This window comes from Gallus gallus, chromosome 7 (assembly GCF_016699485.2).
Source record: "Gallus gallus isolate bGalGal1 chromosome 7, bGalGal1.mat.broiler.GRCg7b, whole genome shotgun sequence".
Classification (NCBI taxonomy): Eukaryota; Metazoa; Chordata; class Aves; order Galliformes; family Phasianidae; genus Gallus; species Gallus gallus.
This window is the reverse complement of record NC_052538.1, coordinates 10,914,822-10,938,320: the sequence shown is the minus strand read 5'-3', so window position 1 is coordinate 10,938,320 and position 23,499 is coordinate 10,914,822. Positions and strand designations below refer to the sequence as shown.

General features: G+C 43.4%; 3 protein-coding genes across 5 annotated transcripts; 2 read left to right on the top strand and 1 right to left on the bottom strand.

Annotated features, from left to right (window-relative positions):
* Nucleotides 1-1,904: 1,904 nt before the first annotated feature.
* NIF3L1 (NGG1 interacting factor 3 like 1) lies at nucleotides 1,905-7,083 on the bottom strand. Its single transcript, XM_421932.8, has 6 exons — nucleotides 6,636-7,083; nucleotides 5,827-5,992; nucleotides 5,263-5,389; nucleotides 4,747-4,885; nucleotides 3,245-3,328; nucleotides 1,905-2,290 (listed from the first exon to the last, which is right to left on the bottom strand). The coding sequence occupies exons 1-6, from the start codon at nucleotides 7,054-7,056 to the stop codon at nucleotides 2,106-2,108; spliced, it is 1,122 nt and encodes a 373-aa protein (XP_421932.5). The 5' UTR covers nucleotides 7,057-7,083; the 3' UTR covers nucleotides 1,905-2,105.
* Nucleotides 2,803-14,545, top strand: PPIL3 (peptidylprolyl isomerase like 3). Of its 2 annotated transcripts, XM_040703421.2 has the most exons (8): nucleotides 2,803-3,342; nucleotides 6,630-6,862; nucleotides 7,435-7,482; nucleotides 10,026-10,100; nucleotides 11,843-11,936; nucleotides 12,604-12,671; nucleotides 13,294-13,412; nucleotides 14,128-14,545. In XM_040703421.2, the coding sequence occupies exons 3-8, from the start codon at nucleotides 7,480-7,482 to the stop codon at nucleotides 14,252-14,254; spliced, it is 486 nt and encodes a 161-aa protein (XP_040559355.1). In that variant the 5' UTR covers nucleotides 2,803-3,342; nucleotides 6,630-6,862; nucleotides 7,435-7,479; the 3' UTR covers nucleotides 14,255-14,545. The 2 variants fall into 2 exon arrangements, with proteins under 2 accessions (XP_040559355.1, NP_001008475.1); NM_001008475.2 differs by lacking the exons at nucleotides 2,803-3,342; nucleotides 6,630-6,862 and adding an exon at nucleotides 7,238-7,340.
* Nucleotides 14,546-14,968: 423 nt separating this feature from the next.
* Nucleotides 14,969-22,668, top strand: CLK1 (CDC like kinase 1). Of its 2 annotated transcripts, XM_003641583.6 has the most exons (13): nucleotides 14,969-15,079; nucleotides 15,426-15,565; nucleotides 16,207-16,453; nucleotides 17,573-17,663; nucleotides 18,101-18,167; nucleotides 19,585-19,701; nucleotides 20,499-20,665; nucleotides 20,759-20,853; nucleotides 20,939-21,068; nucleotides 21,374-21,456; nucleotides 21,869-21,948; nucleotides 22,186-22,276; nucleotides 22,359-22,668. In XM_003641583.6, exons 2-13 carry the CDS (start codon nucleotides 15,426-15,428, stop codon nucleotides 22,563-22,565), a joined length of 1,515 nt encoding a protein of 504 aa, XP_003641631.1. In that variant the 5' UTR covers nucleotides 14,969-15,079; the 3' UTR covers nucleotides 22,566-22,668. The 2 variants fall into 2 exon arrangements, with proteins under 2 accessions (XP_003641631.1, XP_025008442.1); XM_025152674.3 differs by lacking the exons at nucleotides 14,969-15,079; nucleotides 15,426-15,565; nucleotides 17,573-17,663 and having other exon boundaries at nucleotides 16,216-16,453.
* The last annotated feature ends 831 nt before the right edge of the window (nucleotides 22,669-23,499 follow it).

The window sequence follows — 23,499 nt, the reverse complement described above, 5'->3', positions numbered from 1 at the left end:
GGACGGGGTTTCAAGCAGCCTGATCTAACTGTAGATGTCTGTTTGTTACAGGGGAGTTGGCCTAGATGACCTCTAAGGGTCCCTTCCAACTCAACTGATTCTATGATTTCCAACTGACTTTCTCCTTCGGAGGCATGTGCATCTGTGTTTCACAGGCTGCAATTCTAAAAATCTGTAGAACACATTAGATCCTGCCTATTGCTGCTTAGGCTACCATCAGAACCACTAAAACTGTCCAACCCTACATTAGCTGTAGAGTTCAAAAACAGATGCTCTGACAGCTGTGCAGCCTCCTTTTATTTGGGAAGGAAGAAATCTTCCCTCACTTTGATCCTTAGCTTTGTGGCATTGATAAGAATGACTGTTTTTGAATCACCTTAGCAGTTTCAGATAATACTGAATTTAGCCATCTGTCTCCATTTGTAATTAAATGGAAGATGTGTAATTACACTTAAAACATCACCTCCATTATGTCTGAGAATTCCGTTTTTATTCTAGTAGAAAAACAAACATAAGCCCTTGTTTCAGGCTGCAGCAATGCTGCCTTCTACCAAGGTTTCCCAAAGAGTATTTAATTACTTCATTCCACTCAGTCTGAAGAAGTAGGACTAGTTCCCCTGTACTGCGTGGGTTGAGATCTCCCTATAAATCACATCACTTTGCTAGGTACGCCTAGAAGGCTGAACAAGTAACACATTCTCGAAGTGAAGCAGGCTGGCTGTTAGATGGCTTGAAGTTGTTTTATTGAACAAGAGGGCAAAGTAAGGCATGAAAGAGGGGGCTTAAAATGCTTGACAGTGTGGTGAAGTTGTATTAAAGTACAGCTTGTGGTGGCAAGCATCTGGTCACAGCCTCACATCAGTGTTCTGGAGACTGCCTCCAAGGCAACATTAGTGCGTGAGACCGCTGGGAAAGCCTAGGTAGCACAGCAGCTTCTTGATGTTTCAGTAGGGTACTTCTAGCAGTGCTGCACTGAGGAAGGGCATGGTCTTCAGTTAGACCCTCCTCAGCTGAAAGAGGGTAGAACTTATGGAGAAATATTTCCTAGAATCCTGATGATTTTAACTACTGCAGTTAAATCTTCGTGCAGTCTTCAGTCAAAGTTCCAGGTTCACACAGGACTCAAATGCACCGAGTTGCTGTGTGCAGCACAGAAAAGGCCTTGCTAAATAAGCCAGTTTTATTAACTAAATTTAAAAAGATGCCCCTCAGATATTTATTAATTTGCAATGGAAGTATTTTCAGTTTAAATATTCTTCTGGTGTGTATATAATCCAGAGATAATGAGATACTCAACTGGGAGATTTTTTTTCTTTAAAAAAAACAACAAACAAATGAAACACCGAACCCCTCCGGTCATTACTGATAGTGGAAATGCTACTTGTTCAGTTTTAGTAATCCTGTAAGTAAGAGCCCCAAGTACAGAAACTGTTTTGAAAAGAAAGCAAAAACATTTAATTAATCTGCCCGAGAATGGGAAGTGAGTTATAGTGTATTTAAAAAAAATACTTCCAAAGATTTTTAATAGAGGGACCCTTCACTAAAGGGAAAAAAAAAAGCCAAAAAAAACCCCACCCAACCACCACCCTCACTTTTGTATTACTGGTAGGTTTTGCAATGGAACACTAGGACCAAATGCCTGAATTGTGCTCTGCATATACATATGAGCTGTGTCTTATTAAAACTGTTAATGCAAACTAGTGGTCAGTACTGCTTTAACTATTATTCAGAGCTTTGTTAGCTAAAACGTGAGTGACTTGTGCTGACATAACCACAGTAAGGTAGAAGTGCTGTGTAAGCTTGAAAATGGAGCTAAGTCAGATTTTTGTGTTTTACCCCTCTAACTCTTGCGTGGTGTGGTTATCAAATATATGCAATAATAGTATATAGTAACAGTACAATTATTCAAGTGGGAAACAAGCATTTATTACGTATTTGATAGATGACAATTTATATCCCAAGCATTGGGTGAACACAGAATACAATGCTATACTGATCCATTCAGAGCATCTTCATTCAGCTTGCATTTGGATAGGTCTGTGCAAGATACTACTAAACTCTCGTCTGTATTCTCTCACTTCATTTTTTATTTTTCCTCTTCCCTCTTAGACCACCTGGAGGGGATCTCTGTCTTTCTCAGACAGAATGATGTTGATCTTGTTCTGGAGGTGGATAGTTAGCGTGTCACGTAGCTCTGACAAGAAGCCTCGCTCGGTGTTACTGTGTTCACACAGAATAACACTTATACCATTGGCAACTGCATCCAGAACATCATGGTGGGACATCTCTCCTGCCATGTGGAGAAAGAAACATCATGTAGATTTCCTGTAGTTGAGGTGAATAATTTCTTTGTGCAGAATCTTCCCAGCTAGAAGCTGGGAAGAAGCCCTTAAGGGGAAAAGCGATGCCATCTGCTCAGTGTAAGAATATGGCACACTCCTATTCTGGTGTCCCTTGAAGGACATTCAGCTGATATCCCCAGTGTACTTTTGAGACAAAACCACAGAAGTTCTGTGCTGTCTTTGAATAGTGGCATATTTTCCTACTTAGGGCAGGAAATGGTGTGCAGAGAGTGGTTTTAGAAGTGGGCTGTTTAGCTGTCATGTACCTGCTCAAAGGGGTTGCTAAGATGAAGGACAGCAACTGGGGAAGCTTTGTGAAGAACTGTCTGAGGGTCAGCTCTGTAGTGCTATATATATAAGGGGGGAGACTGGATGTGCCCTGCCAAAGAACTTGACTGAATTAAGCACACAATGCAAGGCATTCTTCACGTTGTGGAGCAGGCTGTGGGGAGTATCTGCTGCCCTCTCAGAGGATAACGGACTGTGTCCTTTTGATCAGATATGGTGGCTGTTGTTGTATATCTTCCTTGGAAAGATTCTGTAGACAATGTTATTTTCCACTTTCTATTTGAGAATTCTGTAGGGAACTGGGGAGATAACCTGTATCTTGCTGAAGAAGCAGCACTGAAATTTGCAAGAGATTCTGCCATCAAATGCTGATTTTGTGTTGGAAAAAAATGCATGTATAATAACATCTACTTCAAATAACCATTGCTATGTCACACAGCCACCTGATCCATGTTACCTCTAATGTTATTTTTTTTTTTTTTGTTATTCCAGTAATTGATTCTCAGTTCTAACAAGTAATTCTTGCCAAATCCTTCAACAGTGAGACAAGCCTCTCTTTTCTCTCCTCCTAGTGCCTATTTTTATAGCGATAACAAAACAACATAGTCTCTTACCTGTGAGATAGAGGTCAGCTTCCACTCCCTTCAGGACACTGCTCCCAGAACCAGCACACAGAGCAGCTTTCTTCACTGGAGAATCTGCAGGATACAAGGTGCCATAATTAATGTCTTTTCCTCTGTTTAGCCCTCATGTCAGTATAGTTATTGTAAAACAATTAATATAAATACCTTGATTTTAGGGTCAGTGTACATTTATTGGAGGAAGAGACATAAATATCAGTTTGAAAGAGTCAAAGGCCCATAGCATCTGTGATAATAAGCAAAATCCTCTGTGTACCAAAAAGATGTGTGGAATTTTTTCTGCAAGGGGTGGGAGAGTTTGCAGAGAGCTCCAACACCGTGGCTGGTTGTTGGCTGCTGCAGATTAGTTCTTTTCTAGTGAGGTGTTGTTACGTAGGTGTTTTGAACTCTCTAATTGGTTGCTGCTCCTTCCAGGACTCAGAAGTTCCACTGTATTTGTGTTCCAAACAAACGATGCCACTACGGCAGCATTTTCACTCTGAGATGCACCCTCTCCTAACTCTGCTTTGAAAAGGGGGATTTCAATGCAAGCTGAGAGCTCCTCCATCCCATTAAAAATGTGTTTGCTATGACTGCTGATTCTAAGCTATTGCATATTGACAGGACATTAAATTTTCCATATATATGTTATGTTCATGACAAAGGGGTGGGGGAGGAAGATGCATGACTTTCAAATTCAATTAAGATTTTACAGTATGCTGCCATATAACTACTGTTGATTTAGACAGAATCATACTCTACAATCCCACACCATAACAAGGAGCTTCAAAATAGGTTTAAGTGCAAGTGATAGTGCTAGGAGGCTGGTAACAAGGCTTCTGTCCCATAAGATGCAAAGGTTTCTCAACAGGTTTGTTCTCAAGAATTCTAACAGCTGTGTTTCCTGGAAGTTAAGATATGTAACTTGGCTGAAAGGATACTTGTTCCAAGTTGCAGTAGTGACCCACAGTTTGAGACAGATGGTTTGCCTTCTCTGTCACTGTTTTTCTCTCATCAAAACATTGATGGTTGTTTGTTCAGAAGGATACCACAAAGCATCTTTACTATTTTAAGGTGCTGGTAAATTTAACAGTCAGTTGCAAAAGGGGTCATATTATGAGGCAGTATACACTTAAGTCTGATATCCTGGGGGCAAATATCTGAAGTCATTGTATGAATTATGAAAAGTTATATCTCATATTCAGCTCATGCTGTGCCTGCTTCATAGTGACAACCACCATAAAACATTTTCCAGTCAAAAATGATATTCCAGATGTTCTTTCTGCCTGATTTTTATCACCAACATTCTAAAAGGCCGCCTCTTGTCTTTGACAGTGCTTCATGCTGTTTGCAAGTAAACCTGTCCAAGGCAGCAGTATTTCACACACCTACACACACACACACACACACACACACACACACACACACACACACACAGAGCTTGTATTCCTGGAATGTTAGTTCAGCTGGGCAGTGTTACTGGCAGGTTGGATTACCGAGTGTCTTGCCTGTTCCCACGGCGAGGCGGACGTGGGGTAATTTTAGGTGGCTTTTGATGCGCTCAGTTATGTCTGACAAGGAGGCTGGCTCGCTCAGTGTGCACAGACGTCCCATTCCAGTATGTGGAAGAAGAGGCTGAAGAGAAAAAGAAATTCAAATTACTGTGAGAAAGCTGACTCCAGAAGTTCATATTACTTTCCATAGTGTACAAAAATAAGTATATTGGGCATTATGGAGAAAATTCTCAACTTTATGGAAAAATTATGTATGTTATCGAATGTAACATGCTAAATACACTAGCTTTTGGAACCAGTTTTAGAATTAGTTCAGGCCACGTAGTTATTTTCATTGTTTGGGAAAATGGACGTGGCTTAAATGCTCCCAGGCCAGTATTTCAGAGCACTGACAGGCAGCATAGGAAACCTGCAATGCCAGCAGTTGCTGGAAATCAGTTTTAGGGCAGTCAGCTCACACAAGCTACATTCACTGGAAGCGAAATACAGTTTTATTACCTTCTGTAGTAGGAGAATCTCAGTCCTTTGATAAAGAAGGCTGTCCTGGGACAATAATGCCACTACCTCCAGCAGTGCTTTCTGAGAGCAGTTCAGACTGACTCGTGTTTGCTCCTCCCCGTCAACCCTGAGGAAAGATGGTTGGTGCTTGCTAAGAGACTAGATACAATTTCAGCATCGTATTCATAGAAAAGAAAGGTGTTCTATCACAGAGGCCTGCTGCCGAGAAAGGGGAAAAAAAGATCTAACAGTTGAGCTTAGTCTGCTCTCCTGGGGGAAACACACATGGGAATTTAACTCAACTGTACTTATTTTGTATTTCCTGTTAACGCTTTCACCACTTTAATCCCCACGATGCTACATGAAGTTGATAGTTACCATTTAGTATAACATGGATTGATCAGAAGGGGATGATTATCTTCTAAATTGATGGATCTGCTGCTGAAAAGAAATAGCAGCGTTGCACAGAGGAATGAAGTGGTTACAAACAGGAAAACACTGTTCCAGCAACTTAATATTTTCTAGCAACAGAAAGAACACAACATTAGAGAGTGAAGTGGATACCTGACAGGCAGAGTGGTGAGACAGAAGACCTCTGGGATGTCTTTGATTTTGGACAGCACTGTCTCTAGACGTTCTGTCGTGTCTGCACAGAATTCTACCCGGTGAGTGCCCTCAGTCGGATGGCTTGGAGCAGTTGATGGGTGCAGTGGAACAGAAGTACAGGCGCCTGAGAAAACAGAGCAGGAACTGGTTTTAGAAAGCTGAATGATGCATCTGATACTGATTTAGCATGTATCCAAAAGAGATGCAGCTTTGGACAAATTTTGCACTTGAATCCATTTCCCTTGACTGGAACTCGGGACTCTTGTCCTGTTAAGTGCAAATAAGTTGACAGATACGTATCATTTGTTACTCTTCATACCATTCAAGTTTTATCCTAACAATTGTACCAAAATATCATTTCAGGTTTGTAAAGCGGGCTGGAGAAAGCACAGCTGTTCTCATTGATAAGCCACGGCAGAAGATAAAGGTCTAAAAGAGTTTCAGATACTTTAAGTCACATAGGAACAGTGAGATTACCTATAAATTTATCAATTACAGGCAGTGATTTAAACTCGGCAGCCTAAACTCTTTAACCAAGATAGACAGCAAACGCGCTGCACCTGTTCTGACTGTGTCCAATAGCACACAGGCACCTGGAAACGTCCTCTGGTGTTCATAGCTGGTTAGTAACACAACAAGGTACTACTTGTAAAAGCTAGAGGAAAGGAAAGCAGGGAGGCAAGGCTCCCGCGTGGAATAATTTGATGGGTGTGACGAATACCGCTACGTAACTGGACCCAATGTCGTTTTGTTTTGAACAGCCTCACCCAGTCCCTTGGACAGCCAGTTGTTGACTCCGTGGGGCACGGCATCGTACGCTGTGTGCGGGGAGTAGATCCCGATCCTGTGCTCCAGAGCCCGGACCACCAGCCGCTCCTTCCAGGTCCTCCACGTTACCCGCTTGAGCGGAGCGAAGATGGGAGGGTGATAGGAGAGAATGAGGTCCGCGTTCTTCTGCACCGCCTCCTCCATCACCGGCTCGGTGAGGTCGTTGGTGAGTAGCAGGGTGCGCACAGCGTGGGGAGGGCTGGGTTCCACCAGCAGCCCCACGTTGTCCCAGCTCTCAGCCAGGGAGAGGGAAGCGAAGTCATTGAGGGCGGGAACGAGCTCCTTGAGGTTCATGAGGCAGCGGGAGGGCGGGCGGCCAGCAGCACGGATGCGATGGAGGGGCCGGCAGAGCAGCAGCATGCGGGAACGTGCGGGGAGGAGAAAGGGGCGGAGGCCGGGCCGGCAAGCGCTCTGCCTGGAACTCCCCGTCTGAGTTGAGTGCGCCGGGCGGAAGTCCCGGGAGCCGCCAGGAGGCGCGCTCGGCTCCGGCCGAGGCAGGCGGGGGACGCGAGGCGGAGCTCCCCACAGCTCCGCCGCTTCCGCCGGGCCGAGGGGCGGCCTCTGCGGCGCAGGGCGTGCGAGGCCGGGGGGTGGTATCGGTGGTGGAGGTCTCATTGCGTGCAGTTACTGTCCATAACGCTGTGGTGAGAAAGCTCAGAGCCGCATGGGCGTTTCGGAATCGGAAAGAACTGGCGGCTGGGGGAAGGGTGAACCGAATGTCGTGTGTTTCCTTTGCAGGCGATTGCTGTACACGCCTCTACCTCAGCTTTTTGATGAGCAGACATGGTGAGAACTATCGCGCTTCTTATATACTTCTGTGTTTTCTGAAACGTTCGTGTCTTGGAAAGAGACTGGCTGCTCTGCTTCTCAAATGATGTGCTGTTGTGCTTTGATGCTGTGAAGAGTTTGCAGGGATAAGCGCAGGTTTCCATTTCAGACTTCTAAAGGATAGGGTGATGTATGGGAACTGTTGGGTCACGGCCCGAACCACTGATTGATCGCCTGAGGAAAGGACTGAGTCAGCCGTAGAAGCACAGGTGAAGGCAATTTAGGTGAAGGCAGTGTGACCTGGACCCTGTTTAAGAGCTGCCTGCCACTAGGGAGGGATCTCTTTCTGGAGGTCCTTCCTTTTTGGAGTTTTCCACTGTGAGCCTAGATCCTTGGATACAGGTGGGCGTTTCTTTTTTGATCGTCTCTTCTCCACCAAGATAATCTTTCCAACTATAACACCTGTGAAGTACCATCCTAGCCACACTACTCTTCCAAGTGTACATTTGTTGACTGTACAGGTGAAAAAGAGAATAGGTCAACTTACAGTTTCATCAGTCTGAAATAAAATCAGACTCTCAGTTCTAAGACAGTCAGTTTTAAGCCTTGTTTGGCTAATACTTGGTAATCCAGTTTGTTTCTTTTCCCACCAAAGCATTGTTGGAGTTGCAGGCATGGAGCCCTCTGAGTATACACTGCACTGTACGCTTACAGGCTTCTGAGAGTTCAGCAAGCTACAGCTAGAGACAGGAGTGTGTGTCTTAAACTGTGCATGTGCTGTTTGCAGCATCTTCGTGGCCATTACAGATGCTTTTCCTGATCTATGCAACAAAAATCTTAAAATTTTAAGTTACAACTCAAGCAGGCTGTAGTAAAAGCTAGTTATGTGGCAGCAAATGGTTGCAAAAAAAGTCAAAGCTGTTTTCTGATGGTGAGTTTATTAAGCAATTGTGCCAATTATGGTAGAAATAATTTGTCCTGACAAAAAATAAGTGGATTATTCTGAAACCAGTTTGTCTCACCAGCCTGGCAAATAGAAGAAACAGGAAAATCTATCAAAAGAAATCCTTTTCTTTCTATTTGACAATAGGTGAAAGTACTGATGCTACAGCTACAACTCAGCTTGCATTTATATTAAAAGTATTGATGATGAATATAATGTTACTGAAAAAATGGCTTATGTGTTGCCATTAACTAAATCTTTTGATCTGTACAAAGTTAAAAAAAAAATACATTAACGTGATTCTCTTTAACCTTTGTTAGGATATCTGGTATAGCTACTGATGGTGCCTCAGTGATGGTTGGTCAAAGAGTGAGATTTATAAAATTAATAGATGATGATGCAGTGGCTACTGGCAACTCAGTTTGGTGAAATATCACTGCATCATACATCAAGAAAATTCATGTGTGGAAGCTTTAAAAGTGGTAACATAGTGCAAATCATCATCAAAGCAGTGTTTTCTGCACTCATTCTCAATTCTGGGAGTTCCTTAGAAGTATGGATGCTGATTTATAGGGACATCATTTACTTTTCTGAAGGAAAGTGGCTAAGTCAGGATAAGATGCTAAAAAGACTTCATGATTTGCAATCAAGTTCTTCATTGAATCAGAAGGAAAATTTGTGTCAGAATTTGAAGATGAAAAATGGCTCACGTGGCTTTAGCGTTTTTGGTGGATTTGACCACTCATTTAAATGAGTTAAATGTGTGTCTTCAAGGTGAAAGTCTACTTACCTGTGCTGTGTTTCAACCCAAGACAGCATTTGAAATTTTAAATTATGTTAGAGAAAAATAGGGTCAAATATCCCACTAGTTTTATGTTTTTGTTGCTCTCTTTTTAATGGTTTAATAAAAAATGTGTTTACAAAAACGTTTCGTTACTTATATACTGTAAGTATATTATATATTTTATGTGCATCCCAAGACAACTTCTGTTTGCCCGTGTGGCCTGGACAAGCCAAGAGGTTGGACACCCATGCCTTAGTGGCTGGGTAGCTGGCATTTTAAATTTTATGAACATTGTTTATAAATTGTTAAGAAAAATGTGTTCTTTTGTAGAGTTACTTATTTGTGGGGGCAGGTTATGTAGAGTTAGCCTGATCACTCAGAAGACTGTCTAATAATGCCCGTCACTTCTTCCTCTGGTTGTAAGCCAGTAGGGTATGTGCATTGCACTATAACCTCCCAAAGTAGATACTGCCTTGATTCTTCAAATTTGCAGTGAAATGGCACTGTAGGTCCAGTTCACAGATGAATAACATGTCTCCGAAGTGTGACGGCACAAATTGGAGCTTCTGCATTGTTGTGGCAAACTTGGTTTGGCCTGAAACTAACAGAAACCAATACATTCTGGTAATCTCACTGGAAATGTGGAAGGTTTGTGTCAGTAGCTTGCCTGTGGCCAAATATTAACACAGCAGATATATATATATATATATATATATATATATATATATATAATGGGAACTTGCTCCTGTTCTTGATAGGAGCGGGAAATAAATCTGATCTATAACTCTTAGCATTTTGTTGCTGGCTTAATTGTGTTTTGTGACTCTTTCTCAGGCTGTCACGCTGCACACTGATGTAGGAGACATTAAAATTGAACTGTTTTGTGAGCGAACGCCAAAAACGTGTGAGGTAAGTTGAATAACAGGAGTGGGATTGTGTAGTGTTGAAGCAAAGCAGGAACAGTGAAGACCACAGAACGGGAGACGTGACTGTAGAATATTCCATTTTAAGTTGGCATGGAACTTGTTGGACAGTGTGTTCTTGTGTGCTCTGTCATAGAGCCTAAAGCTTTGCTGCCTGTTTCTCACCAGGTAGTATTTATTTGAGAAGTTTTTTTTTTCCATTTTCTGGTACATTTCACAGTGTCCTTTGCCCTTAAGATGAAACATGGGCCGTGGCCTGGGATTCCCGTGTTTGCCTTGGTTTGCTCACACTCAAACAGATGGGACTTCTTAAAAAAGAATTAAGAATCACTCCAAGTTTGTCAGAGACCCCAAATTTTGTTTTCTGCAGTAAAATTAAGCTTACTGAAATTGGTTACTTTTTAACTAAACAAAAACCCGAAGCTTGAAGTTATTAACTACAAAATCATGACGCATTTACAGAATCAAAATGTGAATGCAAGTGATATGTATGGACATGCCTCAGTCCTCCTATTTGTTGAAGTGAGACAGCTTTGTGCAGTCAACCTTATTTAAATCCTTTTTGTCTGTGAGAGTGTCAAAGGAGCAGCATAACCATAATTCAGTATGACTGTTCTATTGCAGTACTCAGTGGGTTTCACCGAATAATGATTCTTCAACCCAACTTAACTTTATTCTTTAGGAAACGAAGGAAACAGGAGCTCTAAAGACTAAGTGCAGTTTCTTGGAAATATAGCATGTGAAAAAGACTTGTGGTTTTACAGCTGTTTCTCTTTTGGTGATAGATTATAAAATGATAAGATCTTTTGCGTTGGAAGGGACCCTAGACCCTAGATCAGGGTGCTTGGAGCCACATTGAGCCTGACATTGAATGTCTCCAAGGACAAAGCATCTACCACCTCTCTGGGGAGCCTGTGCTGCTGCCTCACTGCCCTGATTGTAAAAAGCATTTTCCTTATATCCACTCTAAATCTCCCCTCTTTTACTTTGAAACCATTTCCCCTTATTCTATCACCACAGACGCTGCTAACGAGTCTGTCCCCTTCCTTCTTATAGCCCCCCTTTAGGTACTGAAAGGCTGCTCTCAGGTCTCCCCAGGGCCTTTTCCAAGTAGAATAGCTGCAGCTCTCTCAGCCTGTTCTTACAGGGCAGGTGTTCAATCAGTTGGATTATTTTTGTGAGTCTCCTCTGACTGTGCTCTAACAGGTCTATGTCTCTCCTGTACTGAAGTCTCCACACCTGGATGCAGTACTCCAGGTGAGGCCTCACAGGCACAGAGTAGAGGGGCAGGATCACCTTCCTTTGTGGGCTGACCATACTTCTTTTGATGCATTCCAGTTGGCTTTCTGGGCTGCAAGGGCACAATGCTGTCTCAAGTCCAGCTTGTGAAGCCCCCATCAAACCTGTTTCTTGTCTCATCGTATCTGTTGCTGTTATGTGCAAATGGCTTCACTGTTGCCTGTTTGATTTTCATACAACCTATAGATGTTTTTTTATTGCGTTTGGTACTGTTTATAGCAGTGGCAAAAACCTAAAGAGGGGTGGATGAGGCCTGAGTGCTGTGTATGCTTTTTAATAGCCAACGATATTCTGGGACAGGGGATAAATGCTATGATGTGGTCACAATGCCAAGCGGAGGCAAAAGTGTTCTTTCTGGTCTTGCCATTTTAGTAAGAGGGAATATTATTTCTGGCTGTTCTACTGATATGGTTTGTTTTATATCCTTAGAATTTCCTGGCTCTTTGTGCTAGTAACTACTACAACGGCTGTGTGTTTCACCGGAATATAAAGGGCTTCATGGTTCAGACAGGGGATCCATTAGGTAAATTCTTTTGTCAGAGTCTCTCTGTAGAAAAGTATGCATAACTATCAAAGTAAAACATAAATAAAATATCAAGAAATACAAAGAAATTGTAAGCATCAGTACTAATTATAAAAACAAAATGTAAATAAAGTTAATTCAATTATTACGGATATCTCCTATTGCTAATAGAGGTTTTAATGATGTGAGCTTACGGAGAAGCAGCCATTATCTGGTTCTAAATAATCTATTGCAGTTGCATAGCATTATGCAAATCTTAATTTTCTGTCCCTTTCCAATAAATTATGATGGTTCTGCTGACTTAGCAGCAGTTGAACAGTAACAGTTGCTGCAATGGTTTCTCTGTTTTCTGCCTGGAAAGCTACATTGCCTCTAAAGCAATTGGGAAAACGTCCTAGGCAGCCTCAGCTGTTTGGGAGAATGTCTAATTCAAGTGTGTGTCTGTTTGTGCTTCTACTGAGTTTGAGGACATATTTTTGTTTTGCTTCTGGAAAGGCAATTACACAGAATTATGGCTCCACTTGGTATTAAGACACGAGAACCTGGTTTCTGGCTCAGACACATTGGGGTGTATCTGGACCTTTGTTGTAAAATGTTATAATGTTATATTATTGCTGCATTTTCCAATCTGAAAATCCAGTAATGTGTTGTGGTGTTTCTTTGTCAGGCACTGGGAAAGGAGGAACCAGCATCTGGGGCAAGAAGTTTGAAGATGAATTCAGTGAATACCTAAAGGTATTTCTGTGCTCTCAATGTGCCATTATGTTTTCAGGTTAATTTTCTTTGCGGATTGGTGTATGCTCAGTGTTGTGATGGATTAAATACCTGTTTTGTAATTGCAAAATGAAGTATACTCAAGGAAGAGTTAGAAAGCTTGTTATTGAAACAAACAGGCATGTTATTACTTGGCAAGTTAGTTTTGAGGGGTCTCATCAGGGAAAACAGAAGTAGAAACAATTTGTAACATAGTATTAATGCACCAGAGGCAGAAAAATGTTTTTTAATTGCAGAAGTAGATGTGAGGAGCTACTGAGTTGTGACACCATAATTATGTTAGCATGTTGTTGGTTGAAACCAAATAGGTAGGTTTTTAGTAATGATGCTGAGGAAGAGTACCACTTGGGTGCCCCATCCTTGGAGATGCTCAAGGCCGGGTTGGATGGGCCATGGGCAGCCTGATCTGATGGGTGGCAGCCAGCCTGCAGCACAGTGTTGGTACTGGGTGAGCTTTAATTTCCATTGCAACCCAAGCCATTCTGTGATTTAGTGGTCAAGTCACTGAACACGTTGTACATGTCGCGGTTCTGCTTTCACGGGTGATTGGTTATTCATCGTGAGTTTTTTTTCTGTCTTCCAGCATAGTGTCCGTGGAGTGGTTTCAATGGCAAACAATGGTCCAAATACCAATGGATCGCAGTTCTTCATCACTTATGGCAAACAACCACACCTGGATATGAAGTACACTGTTTTTGGGAAGTGAGTGACCCTACTGTATGCCTCTTGGTCATAGTGTTTAATGGACGCGTATGTATAAAAGTACATGCAATGAAAATTTAGATGCTTCAGATTCTGAAGTTCTTTAAAATATTGGATGTGTGTATGTGAAAGTGTGTTTTCCGCTGTCACCAGGATTAGTCACTGCAAAATGCTGCCCCATTTTTCTTAAGAGAAATTCCCTTCCACTTGCATTGTTCATAGGCATCTGGGCGTAGGTGTTTCTTTCATTGCTGAGTTTGTTTAGAGGTGTGATCAAAAGTCAGGGGTTTTTTGACATCTTTCTTAGGAATGAGTGGACGCTATGACAGGAACTTTGCCGGACTGTCTGCGCAGTAATGAATGTGGCAGTGAATGCCATTGTGCCATTAGATTTACACAGTTACAGATGGTTCTTACCAATTTTGTCTTTGAGTGAGAAGGTAGTAATTATAATCACTGGTTTGGAAATTGATTTTCCAGCTATGGATTTCAGTAATACACAAATAAGTTTGATATGGCCAGTACCTTGCTGCTGCTATGGTTAGTCATAGGTTATGTGCCATATGTAGTGTTTGGCTGCCTTATTTGTATCGTTTACTTGCAGAGTCCTTGCACTGCAACACTTAGCTAACTGTCAAATGGTCTGAGATGCCTCTGTTGTGGAAGTTAAGTCATTGGTAGGAGGAGATACTGAGCAGTTCTGCTTTTCTTCCAGAGTGATTGATGGCTTGGAGACCTTGGATGAGCTGGAGAAGCTGCCTGTGAATGAGAAAACCTACCGACCTCTGAATGATGTTCACATCAAAGATATCACCATTCATGCCAACCCTTTTGCCCTGTGACCACCGACAGTCGTGACGCGTTCTTTAGAGGCTGGTCAGACCGACTGCTGGATGGCGGCGTTTGATGCACCATCAGACAGGGTTACAGGAGCTGGGCCGTACCTTGGCGCACTCAACGCGGGGCTTTGGCAGCTGTGATGTGGATGAATTGCTTCAGGGGAGCCTTGTGTTCCACAAGCCCTTGTTTCCAGGGTGTATGATGACTTTTATTGACATGATTTTGACTTCTAAGTGTTGCTTTTTATACTTGTAAAAATAAGACTTTCAAATACAGATATATATTTTTTGCAACTCTGTCTTTTCTGTCATCTTTCTTAGTGGTACGATGTTGAAGCAACGGCCGTTGCAGACTGCCGGCTTTCTAAAACCTTCCTGTGTCAATACTAAGGTGCTGTACTTCATTGCTTTTTCAGAAAGTGTAGTACCCTGGCTAATTTTTCCCCCTAGGTGAAAGCAGTGTACCACACAGAGAAAACTCTCTGAAGGCAACGTTTTGGTTTCTCTTAGCGGGAGAGCACGGCGGGTTGTCGCAGGGGCACGCACCCCCCTGTGCTCGCTGCGGAGCGGCTGTGGGCGGGCAGGCAGGCAGGCAGGCAGGCACGGACGGCGGGCGGGGCGCTGAGGGAGCACCACCCCCCATAGGGCTCCGCCTCCGCCCCGCCCCGCTGTGTGACGCACCGCTCGCGCCATAATGTTCCGCCTCGCCGCCATTTTGTCGCGGCCGAGAGTTGAGAACTGAGTGCGGCTAACGTGCGGAGGTAGCGACGGCTACAGAGAGAGTAGCGGCGGCGGTCGGAGAGCGCGGCGGCAACCCGGGCTGCTGAGGTGCGGGAACAGGGTCGTGCTGCCGGGCGGTGGGGCTGAGGGAAGCGGTGCGGGAGTGGGGGCCGCCTCCTGCCCGTCGGCGCGGACCCGGTCGGATGCCCCTCGGCCCCCTCCTCCCCGGGCCGCCATGTTGTGCGTCCGCCCCGCGGCAGAGAAAATGGCTCCAGCCGCCGCAGTGAGGGAGCCGGGCTCGGCATGGGGCTGGGCTGGGCTGTGGGGGGCTGAGGCTGCGACCGTTTGGGGGGGAGGGCGGGTGCGCTGAACGTGTGGGCTGTGCGCTGCGCTCCATGGGGACGGCCCCGTCTGGGCGTGCGGTTTGAGGAAGAAAACGTTGCGTGTGTTTCAGATGGGAAATTACGAGCGCAGCGACCAGCCCGGGTGGGATCGGCGGCGCGGCGGCAGTGAGCGCCAGGGGAAGCGGAGATCGCACAGCGGTGCCCAGGAGAGCAGGCACTACAGGCATGAGATGGCCAAGCGGCCTCACAGGTGAGGGCTGCGGCACTCTGGTACCAGCGGGCCCGTGCATGCGGTTGGTCTGCTCTGGCACGGCTATCGGAGAACGTACTGGTAGCTTGTGGTGGAAGTATTTGAGGGTTTATGTCCTACAGCCTAATGCAAAAAGAAATGGCTTGATTAGGACCACAGAAATAGCCCAAGATACAGAACAGCTGTCCTACCAGGACGGGCTGAGAGGGCTGGGGCTGTTTGGCCTGGAGGAGGCTCCAGGGAGACCTGAAATTGGCCTTTTGGTACCCAAAGGGGGGGGGGCTCTAAGAAGGAAGGAGACAGGCTCTTTAGCAGGATCTGTGGTGATAGGATAAGGGGGAATGGTTTCAAACTAAAGGAGGGGAGATTTAGGCTGGATATAAGGAAAAAGCCTTTGTAGTAAGGGTGGTGAGGCATTGTAACGGGTCGCCCAGAGAGGTGGTGGATGCTTTGTCCTTTGAGACAGTGGAGGTTAGGCTGAGTGGGGCTCTGAGCACCTGATGGAGCTGTAGGTGTCTGTGTTCATTGCAGGGGCATTGGCCTAGATGATCCTTAAGGGACCCTCCAACTCAGTCAACTCTCTGTCTTCGTGGGAATGCGGGAATTACTTTAATTGTGTTTATGTATTCTTTTGCTTCTAGCAAATGTTCGGAGGCCAAATCCGTAAATGACCGGGAGCACCACAAGCGGAGACGCTATGTGGAGGAGTACAGGAGTGAGCACACACAGGGCTATGACAGCAGGCAACAACACCGCGAGCACGACAAGAGTGCCCACCACCACCACCACCACCACAGCAGCAGGTCCTTGGGCCGCAGCGGGAAGGGCGGAGACAAGCGGTGGTACAGGACGCAGCACAGCGCCGGCCACCACCACCATCACTCACAGGTGGTTTGTCCAGTTATAACTGAGGGGGGTTGTGTCTTAGGGAGACGAGTTCCCAGCTGGGCAGCAGTAATTGAGGGGGTGTGGGGAAGTCTGTGAATGATGTTAGTAGATTAGCCCTTTTGTTCGTATTGATTGATAATTCTTTTTGTTAGTTCATGGTTTTTTTGTTTTTTGTTTGTTTTTTTTGTTTGTTTGTTTTTAATCTTTAGTGAGAGCATATACTGTGTAGTTATGCTTGTAACACCATGGAATATAGTCTTGCCTTTTGTTCATTGGCTGTAATTTGAGCCAATTAACGAGTAGAAACCATCAAATGGAATATTTGTGCAGGCATCACTTTCATGCCTTAAAAATGTGTTATGACATCACATATTTACTTCTGCCCTACTCAAAAGTCCAAATGCAAACATTCAGACTTGCTTTTGAGTACGTATCACTGAAATAGCAAGGAGATAATGTTAGGTTTCCACACGTTTTTTGGTACTGATTAAATAAAATGCATTAGGTCTCAATGCAATCTGTAGAATCAGATAAGTGCAGTGACTGTCCACCAGCAGGGTGGTTTTTCTGATCGTTATCATATATTTAACTGTTAAAAAAGCTGAAGATAGGATTTATAGTTTAATATCTTCAGCGGAGACAGCCTAAAGAAAATATATATGGTATTTTTGTGATTTAAAGAAAAACTGTTTCTGAATATTCAAAGCAATGATTTTAAACTCAATTACTTAAGAGGGGTATTTTCATTTAGCTGTAAGGCTGTTTTATATAATGTAATTATTAAATCCTTTTGCTGTAAGAAATAATGGCACTGAAAACCTAAATGAAAATTCAGTGAACCAATCTTTTTAAAGAAAAAAACAATGTTGTATTTTTTTATTGCCTTGCCACTTTGAGTATCTCATCTGAAAATCTGTTCCTTGCCATGTTTTTCTCCTGTAACATAAACTATGTGCCCTGTGAATTTCCGGGGACTGAATTTGAAATTGCTCCTGCCAACCGTTTGTGGCCTGGCGTGTATCTGAATGCCCGAATATCTCCCTGCTGAATGAATTTCGTATTCTGACCTGAATTGACTCGGGTTTATTGATTGGCCTGACCATCTTGGTGCCGTTCCAGAGGAGCCATCGAAGGAAAAGATCCAGGAGTGTAGAGGATGATGAGGAGGGTCACCTGATCTGTCAGAGTGGAGACGTACTAAGTGCAAGATGTATAGAATATTTTTCAAAATTTATTAAATTCAGATATAGTAATTTCTTTTAGCATAAGATGCGAGGGGGCTTTGGCAGTCTTTTCTTTCTTTCTTTTTTGTTCTGTTTTATTTGGGGGGAGGGGGGATTGTTAATCTTCTTCTGGAGAACTTAAATGTATTTCTTTTTCCTTTTTCCCCCCCCCTTTTTTTTTTTAATCCCAAAACAGTAAATGCAATTAATGTGCTAGAATGAGATGCCTGTAAATGTGCATTGATGAGAGTTGTCCGATAATCTCTCTCAACCTAGTTATTGACATGTTTAAAGAAGCACAGTCTAGAATAACCTTCAGTGATAGCATTTAGCCTTTTCTGTTTGTTTTATTTTCATTTGCTTGTTTCTTTTAATGGCTGAGTAAGCTAACAACTTCTGGAGCTGACGGTTCTTTTCTTTATAGATGAGATTGTTGCTACTTTGGGTGAAGGAGCTTTTGGAAAAGTGGTGGAATGCATCGATCACAAAGCGTAAGTCTTTTTTTCTGAAAACCTGTCATTTGTTGGGCTGGTAGAATCGCAGTGTGGTTCATCAAGTGCTCTCAGTGATTTTATTGATTTTATCCTTATTAGCTCATATGTTGCTCTGTGTATTTCTTAACGTTTTGACATAAGAGATTAGGGTTGTTTTTTTTTAATTCATCAGTGACATTACTGTGATAGTTACAAATGCTTTGTAGCTGGAATTGGAGATCACGCTGCTCCACTTGCTCATTAAAATTTCCTTCTGGGGAAGGTTTCTTGCATGGTCTTTGGAACGTACGCTGTTGGGTGTTGGAGAGTTTTTGCTGCATCCCTTGAGGTTGAGAATTAAGCACAAATGTGTGTTTAAATATAAAAGGAGGTAAACGAGCAATGCACTGGGCAGAGTTTGCAAAGATGTGCCGTGAGCTGGTTCTTTAAACATGCCCACATGAGCCCTGCTCTGTGAGCGCTGGTGCAGGCTTTCTCAGCCCAGCATTCAGTTCATGTCCCAGTGCCAGTTCCACTTGCCACAAGTAGCACCTAGCACTTCTGTTTTGCGATTGCTGTAATATAATGCTGGGAAACTTCAGGAAAAGCTTCAGCTGCTTATGTGAAGTTATTTTGTCCCTGGCATTTTTGCTTCTGGGGAGTTGAACCCTTCCTGCAGTTAGGCCTTATTAGCAGGTTATTCTATCATCGCACGTCACTGTTGCTGCACAGTTGCAATTTAAGTTTCCCCTTTAGTCATGCGGTAGAGTTGGATGCAGGAAGCTGTCCTTTTCCTTGGTGTAAATGTGTACTGCATTGTGCCCTGGGGAGAGCACCTTAATGTAGCAGTTGTGCAAAGCTGCTGGAGGCAGCATTAGGAGGGAAATTAGTGTCTGTCTTTAAGAATACTACTGACACACCAGGTATTGAGTATGTTTTAAAAACTAGTACTTGTGCTTGTGTCTGTACGGACTTTTGTTACTATTAAAAGTCAGTATATACTTCCAATGCTTGAAGGGAGCCTATAAGCACGAAGGTGAGTAACTTTATATGGCCTGACAGTCTTAGGACATAGGGAAGTGGCTTTATGTTTAAAGATGGGAAATTTAGGTTAGATATTAGGAAGAAATAATTTACTTACGTGGTGAGGCAGTGGCACAGGCTGCACAGGGACGCTGTGGACGCCCCATTCTTGGAGGTGTTGAAGGCCAGGCTGGGGCACTGGGCAGCCTGATCTGGTGGGTGACAGCCCACCTGTGGCTGGGGGTTAGAACTGGGTGGACTTGAAGGTTACTTCCAGCATAAACCGTTCTTTGAAAATGCTTTATCTGGTAAGGTTCACAGGTTTCATTTGTTTTTATACAGTGTATGTGGTAGTAATCAAGGAATCGTTGAAACTATTCCTTCTAATGACTGTTTAACCTGTTCATTTCAGGGGAGGTAGACATGTAGCTGTGAAAATAGTAAAAAATGTGGATAGGTACTCTGAAGCAGCACGTTCAGAAGTACAAGTACTGGAACATTTAAATGCATCAGACCCCAGCAATACATAGTAAGTACCTTACTTTGTCTTTAAGATTGCTCTGATGTCACTTTCTGTCACAGAACACCAGTGTTCTTGAAAAGAAAAACAGAACTAGGATGCACCAAACATGACTTGCAGATGAAATACTACAAACTCAAAATGACTACATAATAGCTTTTGAGTAATTTTCCTTCTCGGTCATCTCAGGTTACTGAGTGCTGGAGGGCCTGTGCTGTTTCTTAGAAGGACTGTATGCGTGCTCCTCCATGTACAGCTGTACCCCAGCTCCTCAAAGGGCACAACCTGTCCTGCACTGCAGGGCTGGGCAGGGTCTGGCTGTTACTTCTGGATTGGATTTCTTCCTCAGGCCTGTGAAGCTGACCTGGGAGTCTACTGTAGCAAAAACTGTATTAATGTGTGGGCAGATTAGCAACAAGGAAGTACTATCTTCCCTATAATGCTCTTGTCATAAGTCTTAGAAAAGCTTAATTAATTCTCCCAGATCTGTTTGTTTCTTTTATACTGTTACACAGGGTCTCAGTGCTTCCAGCAGGTTTCTTGTTGCTTTTGGCTTGGCATTGCCTTCTGTTAATGGTCTGCTTGTTTTTTATTTCCTGAGCTGACTGGAGCTTCTCACCTGGAAGCACCATTCCTTAGGGTTTCTGTTCGTTTTGACGCTCTGCTGCTTGAAGCAGATGAGCTATATGCTGGGGAATAGTAGCCCTCTAAGGGGTTATTTCCAATAGTTGTCCGTATCGTGTCACGTACATCTCTCAGCATTATATAACTTAATGTTGAAATTCGTGTTTTCCTGCTTTTTACAGTCGCTGTGTCCAAATGTTGGAATGGTTTGAGCATCACGGCCATGTCTGCATTGTTTTTGAGCTGCTGGGACTCAGTACCTATGACTTCATTAAAGAGAACGGCTTTTTGCCATTTCGGTTGGACCACATTAGACAGATGGCGTATCAGATTTGCAAATCTGTGAACTGTAAGTACATGCACGTATGTTGGTTTTATTTAGAACTTGTTTATTTTTCTTCGTGGGACTTGCTAACTTATCTCTGTATTTGTCACCTTGCAGTTTTACATTTAAACAAACTGACACATACAGACCTGAAACCGGAAAACATTTTATTTGTCCAGTCTGATTATGTAGAGGAGTACAACCCCAGACTGGTAAGTTGCTGTCATCTCCCCCTCCTTCCCCGCAGCCTTCTGGGTTTATTTCGTTGTTTGCATCTCACGGTGTGTTTCACTTCAGAAACGTGATGAGCGCACACTAAAAAATCCGGACATCAAAGTGGTGGATTTTGGCAGTGCAACATACGATGACGAGCATCACAGCACTCTGGTGTCAACAAGACATTACAGGGCTCCTGAAGTTATTTTAGGTCAGTAGAATTCATTTTGGTCCAAGAGAGATAGTGTGCTTTTCCACTCAGTGCTGATAATTATAAGCAGTGACCACATATGGCAAACTGGAAAAAGGTCTTATTCAGAACTGTGCCTGGCTGGGCAGAACGTGTCGTGTTTTCATAGTGGTAATGAGCTTTGTGAAGTCTGTCACATGGATCTCTTTCACCTGGAGGATTTTTTTTTATGCTGTTAAGCTGTGCTTCAGAAATACCTGTACTTGGCTTGAGCTGTTAAATTGTATCTTGTTCTAACCCTGATGCTTCTGGGTTCTTTTTCACAGCACTGGGATGGGCGCAGCCATGTGATGTTTGGAGCATTGGATGTATTCTCATAGAATACTACCTCGGGTTCACGGTATTTCCGGTAGGTAACAGAGCCTCAGAGATGCAGTGTTTGGTGCACTGCAACTTGGTAAAAGCCTGGAGGCAGGTGGGGTTGCAAAACACTGCTGCTGTACTCCTCTGCCTCGCCACACTGAAGGGATAACAGAGGTGGCTTCATCTCTCACTGGCAGCAGATATTACTCACGTTTGTGAATGTTTTGTTGTTTTGATAGCAGTACTAAAAGGTAGAATTTATGGCCAAAGAGAAGGCGGGGCAGGATTGAGAGGGGAAAAAAAAATTAGTGTAAGTTACTTATGGAAGGAGATGACTACAGGCTCTTTCTTCATGTGGGACTGATTACTGTTTTGCAGTGTGCAATGCAGAAATGAGGTTAACGTGTGCGTCGTGGTAACTTACTTTAATGATGAGAGAAATGTTCATTTTCTTCCAGACTCATGACAGCAAAGAGCACCTGGCAATGATGGAACGAATACTGGGGCCTCTGCCTAATCACATGATACAGAAAACCAGGTAAATTACACTTGTCTTTTTCTACATCCGTTGCTTCATTTGTAAATGCAGTATTTTCAGGTTTAGTTTAACAGGAAAAAAAAGAAAGTAAATGCATCTTTTTGCTTTGTTTAAGAAGCTGCCTTCTCTTTAGTGGATTATTCTCAGATCGTTTCCCAGTGGGAGGAAACACGGGGGTTAAGATGCTTGGGAGGGGACGAGTGGGTTTTAAATAACAAGTTGTGCTGTTTGTTGAAGGAAACGGAAATATTTCCATCGGGACCAGCTGGACTGGGACGAGCACAGTTCTGCAGGGAGATACGTCGCAAGGCGCTGTAAGCCACTGAAGGTAAAATGATAGGAGGGAAAGGGCTTAGGGGGAGGGAACTCTTAATGAGGATGTGAATAAAACATGGCTTGTGGTGTTGCAGGAATTCATGATGTGCAGGGATGCTGACCACGAGAATCTGTTCGACCTCATTCAAAAAATGTTGGAGTATGACCCGGCTAAACGTATTACACTTGAAGAAGCACTAAAACATCCTTTCTTCTTTCCCTTAAAACAAGAGAAAAGGAAACTGTCTCCTGTACCAGAACAGTCCTGCAGCAGTCCTCCAAAGAAATGTAGAAGATTTTAAGTATTTATTCTGTATAGTTGTTTTTTGTAAAACTCCTATTTTGTATTATGACTCTTTGGATACTTAATGCAGCTGCTGAAATAAAAGTTATTTAAGAAAGAAAGAGATGAGCCCCAGTGTTTGCTTATAAGCCAAAGCTCTGTACAGCTTTCTTCATGCTGAGCAGTCGCACTCTCTCATATTGTTACAGAGTTTCACACGTTTACGTGCTGTTACACAGGTTACACATGGTTACACGTTAACAAACATACATGCTATTACACATGGTTGCATGCTGTTAGACACATTTACACACGGTTACATGCCATTATGCACTGTTACACCCCGTTACACACATTTATACACCGCTACATGCCGTTACACACATTTACACACCATTACACACGTTTATACACTGTTACATGCCGTTACACACATTTACATGCTGTTACACACATTTATACACCGTTACACACATTTATACACCATTAGACACTGTTACACGCCGTTACACACCATTACACACTGTTACACGCTGTTACACACTGTTCCACACCGTTACACACATTTACACACTGTTACACGCCGTTACACACATTTACACGCCGTTACACGCTGTTACACACATTTATACACCGTTACACACATTTACACACTGTTACACGCCGTTACACACATTTACACGCCGTTACACGCCGTTACACACATTTACACACCGTTACACGCCGTTACACACATTTATACACCGTTAGACACTGTTACACGCCGTTACACACCATTACACACTGTTACACGCTGTTACACACATTTACACACTGTTCCACGCCGTTACACACATTTACACGCCATTACACACATTTATACACCGTTACATGCCGTTACACACATTTACACACTGTTACACGCCGTTACACACATTTACACACCGTTACACGCCGTTACACACATTTATACA